Below are 13,125 nucleotides of genomic sequence, written 5' to 3' on the forward strand. Positions count from 1 at the left end.
TTTGTCACAACTTGTCCATCTTTTTTATTTCTTCTCTAAATTTGGAAAAAAGTAGGGAGTGTCCACTTGTCTGTTTGACCCACGTGTAAGAGACCCATGGAAAGGAGAAATAATAAGACACCATGGGGACACCCTTGGATCCCATCTAGCCATGTAGCTATCTAATTCTTCAACCCGCAGCCAAACACCATTCCATAGCTACGGTGCAAAATGACTGACTTTCACCGCAACTATTCTTCGATATATTAGCATTTACAACCATAACAAGCACACAACTTTTTTTTTACGCCCCCCAAAGGAATCGAGTGGCGTTTGTTTACTGCAAAATCGTTGAGAAAAAGAATATGATTGTGTCATCTTTCTTGGCCAAACAATAAAGGTCTCTTTGGTTCGCGGGGTTTCAAAAACATAGAAATAGGAAAACATGATGTCATTACCATATTGACCATATTGAATCCTAGAAGATTTCATAACTGAAAGTGCATGTCGTCCCATGTGTGGTTTTGGTAATTAATGACAATCCCTATGGACTAATGTTTTAGTTGAGATAGGCAATGAATGAAGACCACTTGGTTAATTCAATGATAAATGTCATGAAGATAAAGATATACATTGAGTTGTTGATAATTGGATGTTTGGTTTTGGTATCCGATGACAATCCTTTTGCATAAGTTGTTTGCATTGAGCTTTAATTCAAGGAATGCTAGTAAGAAAAGTATATTGAATTGAAGGCATGAAGTTATTGGATTTCAATGAGTGAATCAAATATTGTCAAGAAGAAGAAAGTGAAGTTCCCGTGAAGGATTAATATCTTGAAAGAATGATTACAAGATAAGAATTCAACATATGGTTTCGTGATAATGTTTTGTTGAGCTCATGAGTTGAGTCATGGTTAACCAAGTCATGGAGCAGTAATCGAGTGAAGAATCCATTTGGTGTCTCAAGATTTTGTGTTAGAAGATGAAGAGGACTAAAGTGACATTCATGATATCATAAAGATGGAGTAAAGCAAAGATCAAAGTTGACCAAGAATAAGTTCAAATATTGGATTGAAGTTGGTCAACTCACAAGCGTAATTATGTACCACATGAGATCTAGTGGTATGGTAAGCATTTGTCAATTGCGCTTTGTGAATTAACTCATAAACTATGTATTTGGTATATCTATATGTGGGTTAGGTGAAACTCATGGGTTTGGATCAAAAAGGAAGATTTCATATAGCCCACGAGAGATGAGATCAAGTTGTGATGATTCATCAAGGTTGAGAAGAGCAAGATCAAGAAAAGCACTCCGAGGATTATATACATGAATCATATGGTAAGCAATTGTATATTGCACTTATGGACTAACCAATATTAGGTCTATGTTATTTAGTTGAGGGTTAGGTGATACATATGGGCGAGCTTTGAAGAAACAATCTTATATAGCCCATATGGAGACGGTCATCAAGATTGACAAAGGGCAAGCTCAATATAATCATTCAGAGAAGATACATGCTTGAAGCTTGCCATCCATTTGGTGATAATGGACATGTGAAGATGAGCTTAAAGTGAAGGTCTCCCACATTAGAGTATGAGGGGGCAAATTGAGTATCTTCACCAAGTGACCATGATCAAGCAAAGGATTCCAACTTGAGACGAGCATTGACGCCTACATCAACCTAAAGTGGATTGCTCAAGGCAAAGGTATATTCTAGCTAGGTTTTCCTAGTTTTACCGGTCTCAAGGAGTTTGGTGAGAGACCGGTTTATATGTTCGATAGCCATTCTACGAAGAGGGGCTTTCGAGCACGTTGCTTCAACTTGTCGTGCGTAGAGTGCTCAAACCTTTGCATATTTTGCATCATCTATTTTGGTTGATCTTTGTTGGATTTCTGTGTGAGTTCATAGAGCTCATTGTTATCTTCGAAACAAGTCCAAGTTCATCGAAATCGGAGTTCGTATGCAAAAGTTATTGCCGTTTTCGTGTGAGTGGTTCTGCAGCTTTTTGTAGGCCGGAACTTCCAGGAAAATTCCGGGCAAACCTCCGGGTGAGTCCAGTAGCGTTTTTTCTGTTCGATTTTTTGGTCCGGATTTCGTCCGGAACCTCCGGGCTGTGGAATCTGGCCCCAACAGGAAGGTAAGCTCCTAGACCTGAAAAATCCCCATTCCTTTGAGCTTTCTCCATCTCCCCCAAGCCCCAAATCCTCCATCAATTTGAAGGGAGTTTGTAGATCTATTTGGAGAAATCATTTGTTGACTTTCTCCTTTGTTCCTCCTCTCTAATTTCTCCAATCCATTTGTTGCTTTGGGTGAGATTTGGGAGAGAGGGATTTGAGCATTCTTGTGTTCTTGCTTTGCATTTGGTGCATTGGTTTGAGCTCTCCACCTTGATTAGTTCGAGTGAGAGTCTGTGAGCTTGTTACTCTTGGAGGTTCTCCTCCTAGACAGCTTAGCGGTTGTTGCCCCGGTGACCTCTTGGTGGAGATTGTGAAGAGGCCCGAGGTTCTCCTTTGTGGTGCTTTGTGAATTGGTTGTGGAGCTTGCCATCTCCGGAGTGGAGGAAGAAGCTAGCCATCTTAGTGATTGATCTACTACTTTGGTGTGGGAGGCTCAAGGAGTTGGGTGTGCTCTTTCACGGCTATTCGGGTTACCTATTGTGGTGCCCGCACCTCTCCAACGGTGATTAGCTTATTAGGAAGTGAACATCGGGATAAATCACCGTCTCCGCATGCCTCGGATATTTCTAAACCGAGTTCATTCACTTGTGCTTTAATTTGTGATAGCCATCGTGCTTGAAGTCATATATTATCTTATATGTGATTTGTGCTATTTTATATATCTTGTGCTGGCTTATGGATAATAGAAGTGTTCATCTTGTTATTGCTTAAGTTGTTGGTGCACTATAATTGAGCCTAGCATATTTAGGATTTGTGCTTGAAAATATCCGACTAGTTTAATTCCGCATTTAGGATTTATAGAGCCAAATCCGTAAAGTTTTAAAACGCCTATTCACCCCCCCCTCTAAGCGACATCGAGGTCTTTTCAATAACACACGAATTTGTAATATGAGAGAATTCCATATTTGCCACTCAAATCTTGCCCATATCCGCAAACGACACTCAGAATTTCCTTGTTCCAAATTTTCCACTGAAATTTTGCATGGCTACGAATATATTATTTGACCGCTAGTTAACCTTTAAGTAAGCGATGAAAAGAAAATTTTGCCCCTAGGTATCTAGAAATATAAGTTCTCTAAACTGAGTACTTTGCTATAAAGGAAATCAACATACTACCTAGGAGCAAAATTGTTTTTTCATTGCTTATTAACGGTCAACTCGCGGTCAAATAACGATAGTGGCATATTTGTAGCCATGCAAAATTTGAATGAAAAATTTTGAACAAGAAAATTCTGAGTGGCATTTGGACATGTGTGCAAAATTTGAGTGGCAAATATGAAATTCTCTCTTGTAATATATCTATTTTATTGCATGAAAGAAAAAAAAAATACCAAACCTTTTTGAAGGATTAGATGCTAGTCATGATTGTCACAGAAACAAAAAAACCACGAGGTTGGACCTACGGGAAATTTTTCTTTCAAATTGCAATGGAAAGTCGTTCATAGGAAAATTTCTATAATTCAAATCCTACAAATCAAATGAGTTGTATGTGAAAAAAAATCTTTAGAAATAGAATTATCCAAAATTTCTATGAAATTCTTTTGAATCAAAGAGACCCTAGGAATGCAACATTTTTCTAATGTCACTTCCACTTACAAGACCAAGCTGGATTGTGCTCTTGACTCGCAACATGGCAGGTATTAAATGTCAGGATGTCACTGAAGCTGAGCATGCCTGCTTGATCTGCTTTGTGTTCATGACATTAATGCTTCCTCTGTCATCTTGGAATCTGACAATGTCTACGACGTCGAGGCAACCCAGAAAAGGAACCACGGTCTGTCATTGCCATTCAGAAGAAGATGTCTCCACTTCAAGGTCGTAAAAATTGGAAGAGAGAGCAACAAAGCAGCTCATGAGTTAGCTGCTTTAAATGTCAGGTCAAAATCATTTCCGGATAGAATTCTTGCTACTGAGTATGTAAACACCGGTGGGACATTGCCCCAAACCAGAAAGCTCTCTGTTACCGCAAAATGTCACTTCCACCGGCACGACTCCGAGGCCCGTCGGCAAAATCACTATGAACGCAAGCCTTGTGGTTCGCGCCCTTCCTCCTCGGCCTCCCCCTTCGCCTCCCACCCCCCTCCTCCCCCACCAAGAAACCAAAGAACTCTCTCTCTCTCTCCCCCAAAGAACCAGTCTCCCTCGAGGATGCCGTCGCCGCTGACGCGCCTCCGCGACCGCGAGTTCTACTCGCCGCCGTCCGAGCCCCCCGCCGACCGCTTTATCCCCACCCGGGCCCTCATGGACCTCGACCTCGCCCGGAACTCCCTCTACGCCTCGCGCCGCCAAGACACGGGCGCCACCACCACCTCGCCCGACGCTTCCAGGGTACACGGTCGCCTTTCTTTCTTGCGCCGGCGTGGTGTTTGTCGATATGCGCGCGACTGACCGTGGCGGCTGTTCTCTTGTATGCCGGGGCTTGTGCTGCATGCAGGAGCAGTACAGGAGGTGGGTGGAGGAGAACCTGCGGGCGGGGCCCGACGGGAAGTCGTTTCGGATGCTGCCCTTCAGGAGCCCCCGCGGTGGCGACCGCTGCAGACGGAGCCTGCGCCTCGTCGACGACATGGTGGAGGAGGCCAAGGAGTCCAGCAGCCCGGCACCAGCGCCCCGCTGGCGCTGCATTCCCATGGTACAACCAATCGATCTTGTTCCTGCCTTCGCTTGCTTGATGTCACAGCCAAGAGTTAGTAAGATGGAGTGTTTCTGTTCTTGTGTGATGGATCCTCCTGTCAATTCCGTTTTTTTTATTTTTTGCTGTAATCTTGGCTTCTTGTTCATTTCACCGCTGTTTTCTTCTACTGTTATCAACTGATCTGATTTTGATTTTTGAACTTTGGAAAGTGCAATGCAAGCATTAGGACACGCTCGCTGGTTTGGTTGTGGTGGAATAATGATGTTCTATTGCGTATGGCAGTTACTATGCGTTCTTTTATCAGAATCTTTCTTCATGTGTTTTCTTGTTTTCAGCATGATATGATGCAGGACAATTAAGTATTTGGTCTTATAAGTGTGCAATTTTGGTGTTCCTTAACCAGTTCGATACTTCGATATAGTTTATCCATGAGAAACTCTGAAGCTGGGTGTAAAAATTTGCACCTAGTAGTAGAATGACTTGATGTACCATGTCACAGCACCTGGAGGCCAAGAGTACAATTGCAAAACGGTCGAAATTCTGTTAACGTTTTCTGCACGTTTTGTCTCCCTGACTCAGTTTGAGGATCAGACCAAATGTACTAAATGTTTCTTTGTTAAAATTTTCCTGCAGCGTCCAAGCCTAGTGTTTGATGTGCCCGGGATGACTACGGACTTTTATCTGAACCTTCTGGACTGGGGAAAGGAAAATATCCTGGCAATGGCCCTTGGTTCTAGTGTATATCTAAGGAAGGAGGAGGGCACATCAGCGCAGCAGCTGCTACAACGCACTGGAGGGACTGCGTGCCCTACGAGTGTTGCTTGGTCTTGTGATGGCAAAAGGTTGGCTGTCGGATTTGCAGACTCCCAGATTGAAGTCTGGGATATCCATGCGATGCATCGGGTATAAGACTTTTCTCATAACCTTTTTTATTTCCAGAATTTAGCTTTAGAGTTTTTTTCTGTGTAGTGTGAGCCAAAATTGTAGAAATTTGTACTCGTTTGCTTGAGATTTCTACTCTTAGCATTACTGTCAAATTTTAGTCAGCGTGACTGAAATTGGTACCAAACGGGCATGATGGTTTTCCTACCATGTGCTTACAGATAAGAACCTTTGGAGGCCACACTGACAGAGTGGGAAGCCTCTGTTGGAATGATAATATTCTGACATCAGGAAGCCGTGACAAATATATAATCAACTATGATGGTACGAATTCTTCTCTTTGGTTGGGTACTAGAATTAACTCTTTAGTTTGATTTTCGCAAGTCTTTCTGTCAGAGTATGCTAAATTACCTTCAAAGTTCAGTGCAAATACTGACTACACATTTCTTGTTCACTGCATGAATGTCTTCAAGGTAAAGACAACAGTACTCCCATTTTTTGTCTCATGATTATTTATTTTTCTGTAACTTCAGTTAGATCTGGCAAGGGTGTGTACCATCTGAAAGGACACCGATCTGAGGTCTGTGGTCTGAGATGGTCTCCGGATGGATTGCGGCTCGCCAGTGGTGGCAACGACAATGCTATTTATGTGTGGCATTCCCTAAACATTGAACCGACTAAGTTCCTTTATAGATTTACTGAGCACACCGCAGCAGTAAGAGCCCTTGCCTGGTGTCCTTTAAAAAAAAATAGGCTTGCTTCTGGGGGTGGAACTGCTGATCGATGCATCAAACTCTGGAATACTGAGACCGGAACATGCGCAAAAACTACAGAAACAGGTTCTCAGGTAATGCATTTCAGTTCAGTTTACATCTCTGCTTGCTGCATCTGGCAGCAATTTGAACGTGGTAATGTTTGATGCCCTCTGGAAGGTGTGCGCATTGGTGTGGGATCGGCATGAGAATGAGATCATTAGCGCTCATGGTTATAGCAATAACCAGCTAAGCCTGTGGTCCTACCCTTCCATGGAGAAAGTTGCAGATTTAAAATGGCACACATCAAGAGTTCTTGAGCTCAGTCAGGTAAGCAAAAAAAAAAAAAAACTACTTCGCCTGAAATACCCTGCCTTCACCGCTGAAATTCTCTGCAGAGTCCTGATGGTTTGAAAGTCGCGTCGGCTTCAGCAGACGAAACAGTCTGCTTATGGAAAATTTCTGAACCACGGTCACCTTCGAAGAAGGTTACTGATGATGATGATGACAGTGTTCTGTCACTCAAGAGGCTGCAAATTAGATGACAGGGTAGCCTGAAGTGGTGGGAGAGCATTCTGCAAGAAAGACACTCCAAAGCATTCAGATTACTCCCAGTGTGTACCTTGACAATTTGATCTTTCATGTTCATTCTGGGCAGGAAGAGAAGCTTTAACTTTTTTGCTCAGAAACTCTTCACACCTCGCCACTTTCTGTAAATTTTACATACAAGATTCTTTCAGTGTCCAGTATGGATAATAGTTCCATTCATTTGTAAGCATGGAAAACATTAACCAACTAGTCTGTAGTTGGATGGCTTGATATATTGAAGCCTGGATGGCTGGATACATACAGTAAATGTCTGTATATGTGCAACACGTTGATAACATCTGTAAGGACACTCACGCAACACCACACAAATAATTTGTGGATTCTCTTGTTTCTATTGAACAGTTGAAACAGCGCAAATAATAAACTTCTTGGATTATTGGAATCAGTATTCTCTTTTACTTTTGACATTTGAGCCCATTTGGAAAGAGTGACATTTGTACTGAATTACATTAAATCCATGATTCACTTTTTCTTGATGCAAAAAATTACAATGGCAGAAACTTGTGTATACATGTCATGTACTATCTGTGTGTTCATTATACACAACTACAAACTCCGTAAGACAAGTTGTGCACCAACAACCGACATGATGTGTAGATGTAGATCACCATTCACTGTCCCCATCTTGAACTCAGCTTCCATCATGATTCTTCCTGCGTCTCCCTGTCAATTGGCATCTCTTAGATAAGTTGCGGTTCTGATACTGGAAACATGGGTTTTCAATCAGGATAATGGTTCATATATATAGTACACGAGGGAGTGGTCCACGTTACTTATCCGGTTCACTCTGTTTTATGAGACCTATGCCTTACCATTAGAGCCTCTGTTCCATAGGACCTCAGAGTCAATTGTAGTGAGACGTTGATCATCAAGCCTCTTCCATGTCTTGATAGACTTCACTCCTTGCCACTCGCCACTCGCTGTCTTCTCAAGTTGCACAGACACTACCCTTGCTCTCCTTGACCACCCAGCCTTCCCATATGCATGGTAACCGACTCCACCAGCATAGCAGAGCTGAATACCACTAAGCTTCCCACAGAAGTCATTTATGTGATCATGCCCTATAAAGGCAGCCTTCACATCCCCAGCCTCCACCATTGTGGCAAAGAACCCAGAATTGATTGATGGTGAACTGATACCCTCCTGCTTTACTCCTGTGAAATTGGATGCTGTAAAGCTGCTGAACTCTGGCAATGGAATGTGGAAGTACACAAGACCGGGTGCTGGCTCCTTCTGCTTCGGTTGTTCACTCATATACTTTGTCTGCATTTTACAAGAAGTTTTTGTTATTCTAACATATGTCCATAGCATCAACAGATGAGGTTATGTCAGAATTAGTGTCATCACCGAACATCGTGCTAGATTTATCTTTCTATATTTTATCAGAGTCTGCTGAACATTTAGAAACCGATGGTTCACAACCACAGTACCACTGAAAAGATATATCATCTATTTTGAATTAGTATGAATTAATTTTTCTTTCAAGAAGATAGCATGAATTTCTTGGCTTGTACCTTCATAATAATTAGCGAAAGAATTTTGTAGGGTTCAAAAGATAATTAATATATTTTTGTGATAGCATCCACCCACCAATATCAGGAACGCTTACTTTCAAGTTTCAGTTAGTCTATTTACTCGGTCGTGTGCTTTGCCATCATATTGCTCCAACATTGATAAGATGTCCCAAAGAGAATAATAATAATAATAATAACTTCACTAGATAATCCTGATTTGTTTGATCATATTTCATATTGCAGAAGAAAGTGTGTAAGTAATGCCAATTTTTTTAACAAATCGCAAACTTATTCACCTGGAGACTAGAAGAGGTTTGCTGGAACCAAGCTTGCTGTGAAGCCTTGATCCAACCATAACCAGGGATTGAAGGTACAGTAGAGTAATCGCCACTGTCAAGGAAATAAAGATTGAGCACTGATTTGTTAGCCAGCAGAGTTCCTTCAACTCCATCAACTTCCAAATTATAATTTCCATAGCCATCAATTTCTACTCCTTCTGGATTGAAGCGTGAAAGGGTGTTCTTCATGCCTACAAGGTGGCGCATCACACCCTCCCGCGACAGCGTACCTTCTTGGTCATGGTTACCAATCCCAGCAGCCCAAGGAAGTTTCATGGCAATTGCGGGAGCAATTGCTGCATCCATAGACTTAGCTGCATCAGTTGAATCAGCACCATAGATGTTATCACCTGCCCAAAAAACAATGTGAGACGAAGCTATCTAATTACCGTCTAGTTGCATGTCTACAGATATGAGTAGCAACTAGCAAATGGCAAGTACTAGGCACTATATCTAGGCAACTTTTTTTTCCAATAATAGCACGATCTCACATGGTAATATTTTGGGAAAATTGGCCAGAAGACACCGTTATTTTCCGGCCTTTGCCAAAACACGCGCCGCAACGTGTCTTTGCCCAGAATGTGACACCATTGCCAGAACACACCACATTGACTAAAATGGGAAGTTCGAAATTTTTGCTTGGGATGACCATTGGTTTTGAACAAAAAAATTTCATTAATTCAAATTTGGCCCCAAGGTATGTATCGATTCTAGTACCTGAACTACTTTCCACCCTATGCGAATTAATAGGGACATGAATTAGAGACTAAGCTAGGATCAATTCACATCTAATTGGGCAGGGAATTGAGGGAGAAAATTACCCTCTTTTTTATAGAAAGAGGATAAGGGGGGCTCTTTTTTATAGAATTGAGCACCAAGATTTGAAACCTGGTGTATGGAGTCATGCATCCACAACTCTACCACCACACCGAGAGGTGTTTCTCTGAGAAAAATTACCCTCCGACAACCACGAAGGTAATTTCATGCGAGAAAAGCAGACTTTCTGTTTTGGATGATACAATCTGTTCTGGCAAATGTACCACGGAATTATAATGGTTCCGGAACAAAGAATTGTTCAAGCAATGTGTTTCGGGAAAGGCCTAAAAATAAAGGTGCCTAATTTTTTTTCTCCTGGGTGCAAAAATTGGCTGCCAAAGGCCCAAAATTGAAGCCTTGGGACCATCACCAAGATTTCCCGTGAAACCACACGACAAAAACGAGACAGTAACCTCGAGATCGATAATCACAAATGCGGCCACATTTGGATTACTACTATATTTGGTTTTTTAGCTAGATCCATGACGGAGTCATCGCCAGACCAATTCATCGTCGTCCGACCAACACAGTCAATCGACTGTGCAACCTCGATGACTGAGTGCCCCTTGGATCAAAATTCCCCAACACTGTCCAATGCACGAGGTCCATTCTAACCCGTGACATGCTTGCTGCACATACCAACAAGATAGGATAGGAGCACCGTACGCGAGCCCAAGGAACTAACTTCATCGATGTCCGGTTTAAACGGCTGGAATTTGGAGGAACGGACACCAAGCGATCAACAAAAAAGGAGGAGGGGGAGAGGGACAGGGAGTGGGTGTTGGCGAACCGGTGAAGACGACGAGGTCGGGGTCCTCGGCGCGGAGGACGCGGTAGAGGAAGGCGGTGGTGTTGAGGTCGGAGCAGCCGGGCTCCTGCGCCGGCAGCACGTCCTCGCACGCCGTCCGCCGCCCGTCCGCGTAGTGCATGTCGGCCACCTGCAACACCTTGAACGTGCCGGCCTCCCGCCGGAACCGCAGCCCGCTGCTACCCTCGCCTTTCTTCCCCGCCGCCGCCGGCGCCGCGACGAATACGAGGAACAGCAGCGGCGGCAGGAGGCCCCGGAGAGCGGCCATGCCGACGGGGTGCAGCGCGGAGGCGTGGAGTGAGAAATCCGGGGATTATTACTCGGGGATGGTTGCGGTGGTTTTTCCTTTCAGTTCTACTTTCGGTTGTTCTTTATAGGCGGGGATCGGATGGACGGTTCCGATTTGTTTATGCGACCGCGTGCCAGTTCGTCTTTGGTGGTCTCGAACGGCGGATTAGCGAAGCGGTCGGCGGCGGGATCCATTTTTTTTTCCTAGTAGGAATACCGACAGCACCAACGATTCTCGCATGGCGCTACAGAGAATTTAATCTATGATAAATAAATGGTTGTCAAAAGAAGCTGTCACGATTTGATTAAATGAAGAAAGAATGTACTCCACTTGAATAAGAATCCATACGCATGGAGCATGGGGTAACAGTCTTCCATTTTTGACAACGTGATAAATAATACAGCCACTGAGCCACTTGCTCTGACTACCCAGGCCTAAACGGGGCGAATCCACGGTGAGATCGAGGACACAGATACCTCGTCTAAAAAAGGACGCAGATACCTGATTTGAGCTCCCCGTGCCGCCGCCGACACGGACCTAGTTAGTTTTTTTTTATAAAAACGAATCCGGTTTTGTGCGAATCAGTCGGTAGCGCTCAGTGGGGAGGGAGAGGTGGTACAAAAAAAGTAGAGCAGTTTATTCGAAGTTCCCGTGGCATATTCGGCGGTACTCACTGGTCGATCAGACGGTCAGACCAGGTCCGTGAACCGCACGTTCCGACGTTCGTTGTTGGCCAGGGAGAGGCCGTGCACGAACGCGACGCAAAGCCTCCGCAAGACCGCGTGTGCCAGATGCCGATGGCCGGGTTGTGGAAAATCATGTTTCTTGTGGATGCTATCGGAACCACTCCGCACCACATTCACGTCCCAATTTTTCTAATGTACAATGTCTTTTTCTCGAGTGCATGCTATAATATATAATGAGCCGGATCTAAGATCTAAACCCGCGGAACTGAACGATAGGTGTGGAGGATGAGCTTGCCTCCTTTTGTTCGCTCTTGCAGGTTTTCAACCTATCGGAAGCCGATGACTCGAGAATGCTACTCATTCGGTAAATTTTCTCAACACAACATGCTTACCAAATGCTTATTACGGGAGAGAAAGATCCAACCAGGATCCAATCGCAGAAGAAGTGATGCCATGTTTTTGATCAAGGAAAAAAAATATTCGGATGACTTTTCTGTCATGATAGGCTAAACATTTCGAGGGCATTACTCCTTCTCGCTATAGATGCAGGCAGATCTTCAAAGGAGAGCTAAACCTTGTTTTTCATAGAGCTAAAAGAAAAAAAGAATTACTGTCAGTTTCAGAGCTGGCTGAACAGTTTTCACTAGCTCTAACTATGGTGTGATAACTTGCTGTTATCTACCTTGTAAATATCCTTTATTTTGTACCATCGATATAAAATCACAGTATATCATTGATCTACCGTTTCCTTAAAAAAAATGATAGGCTAAACATCAGAAGAAATATGTGCAAGAAACAGATCATCACCGAAGATGAATGCCCCCATCGCAACCTAGCACTTGAAACCAAAGAGCATATGTTCTACCATTGTCCATCAAGTCAGGTGGTTTGGCGTCTCTAGGTGTCGGCTCTCCTCCGTGGCCGGCTGTAACGCCTCAACGTCACTCCTGGGAGCTCTTTAGGCTTCAAGACTGGCCCCACAGACCAACACATGTCTTTCCAATGCACTTTGTGCTCACTCATGCGTTCCCGGGAGAAACTTCCCGGTCGGTCACGCATCCTCAAATTGCTCTCAGCAAAGCACGCTTAACTTTGAGGTTCATTTCGGATGGGCTCTCGAAAAAGAAGGTATACCTTGTCGATATGAGTATTCTATCAATCCTATTAAGCCGTAGCTAGTGTGTCACACGCATCCCTCCTCAAAGGACCTGACGTCCTCGTCGGTCACATGCCCAAACCAGATCGTCCCCTCTTGGCACACACCCATATGCGTCCAGTGCCGGCACATGTCCTCATGTCCGCACACCTGACCCGCACATGTCGGTAACCGTAAGGGTCAGCTCTGATACCAATCTGTAACGTCCCAACGTCACTCCTGGGAGCTCTCTAGGCTTCAAGACTGGCCCCACAGATCAACACATGTCTTTCCAGCGCACTTTGTCCTCACTCATGCGCTCCCGGGAGAAACTTCCCGGTCGGTCACCCATCCTCAAATTGCTCTCAGCAAAACACGCTTAACTTTGAGGTTCTTTTAGGATGGGCTCTCGAAAAAAAAGGTATATCTTGTTGATATGAGTATTCTATCAATCCTATTAATCTGTAGTCCAGTGTGTCACACCGGCTCCTCTTCCGGCTGGCACCC

At 43.8% G+C, this 13,125-nt stretch overlaps 2 protein-coding genes across 4 annotated transcripts; one reads left to right on the plus strand and one right to left on the minus strand.

Annotated features, from left to right (window-relative positions):
* The first annotated feature begins 4,133 nt into the window (after positions 1–4,133).
* On the plus strand, positions 4,134–7,279 carry LOC100838823 (cell division cycle 20.3, cofactor of APC complex). Of its 2 annotated transcripts, none has more exons than XM_014903315.2 (7): positions 4,134–4,485; positions 4,598–4,786; positions 5,423–5,692; positions 5,893–5,995; positions 6,205–6,518; positions 6,604–6,753; positions 6,822–7,279. In XM_014903315.2, exons 1-7 carry the CDS (start codon positions 4,306–4,308, stop codon positions 6,966–6,968), a joined length of 1,353 nt encoding a protein of 450 aa, XP_014758801.1. In that variant the 5' UTR covers positions 4,134–4,305; the 3' UTR covers positions 6,969–7,279. The 2 variants fall into 2 exon arrangements, with proteins under 2 accessions (XP_014758801.1, XP_003576769.2); XM_003576721.4 differs by having other exon boundaries at positions 4,136–4,485; positions 4,592–4,786.
* Positions 7,280–7,408: 129 nt separating this feature from the next.
* Positions 7,409–10,861, minus strand: LOC100839131 (probable inactive purple acid phosphatase 29). 2 transcript variants are annotated; one of them, XM_010240123.3, is made up of 4 exons: positions 10,491–10,861; positions 8,843–9,234; positions 7,845–8,295; positions 7,409–7,735 (listed from the first exon to the last, which is right to left on the minus strand). In XM_010240123.3, the coding sequence occupies exons 1-4, from the start codon at positions 10,774–10,776 to the stop codon at positions 7,713–7,715; spliced, it is 1,152 nt and encodes a 383-aa protein (XP_010238425.1). In that variant the 5' UTR covers positions 10,777–10,861; the 3' UTR covers positions 7,409–7,712. The 2 variants fall into 2 exon arrangements, with proteins under 2 accessions (XP_010238425.1, XP_003576770.1); XM_003576722.4 differs by having other exon boundaries at positions 7,409–7,695; positions 10,491–10,860.
* Positions 10,862–13,125: the final 2,264 nt, after the last annotated feature.

Source organism: Brachypodium distachyon, chromosome 4 (genome assembly GCF_000005505.3).
Source record: "Brachypodium distachyon strain Bd21 chromosome 4, Brachypodium_distachyon_v3.0, whole genome shotgun sequence".
NCBI classification, from domain to species: domain Eukaryota; kingdom Viridiplantae; phylum Streptophyta; class Magnoliopsida; order Poales; family Poaceae; genus Brachypodium; species Brachypodium distachyon.

Coding starts and splice junctions, on each gene's coding strand:
- LOC100838823 (XM_003576721.4), top strand. CDS start 4,306: ATGCCGTCGCCGCTGACGCGCCTCCGCGACCGCGAGTTCTACTCGCCG. Junction 5,693..5,892: donor ATATCCATGCGATGCATCGG/GTATAAGACTTT, acceptor ATGTGCTTACAG/ATAAGAACCTTTGGAGGCCA. Junction 5,996..6,204: donor ATATATAATCAACTATGATG/GTACGAATTCTT, acceptor CTGTAACTTCAG/TTAGATCTGGCAAGGGTGTG.
- LOC100839131 (XM_003576722.4), bottom strand. CDS start 10,776: ATGGCCGCTCTCCGGGGCCTCCTGCCGCCGCTGCTGTTCCTCGTATTC. Junction 8,296..8,842: donor AAACCTCTTCTAGTCTCCAG/GTGAATAAGTTT, acceptor TGTAAAATGCAG/ACAAAGTATATGAGTGAACA. Junction 7,696..7,844: donor ATGGAACAGAGGCTCTAATG/GTAAGGCATAGG, acceptor GCCAATTGACAG/GGAGACGCAGGAAGAATCAT.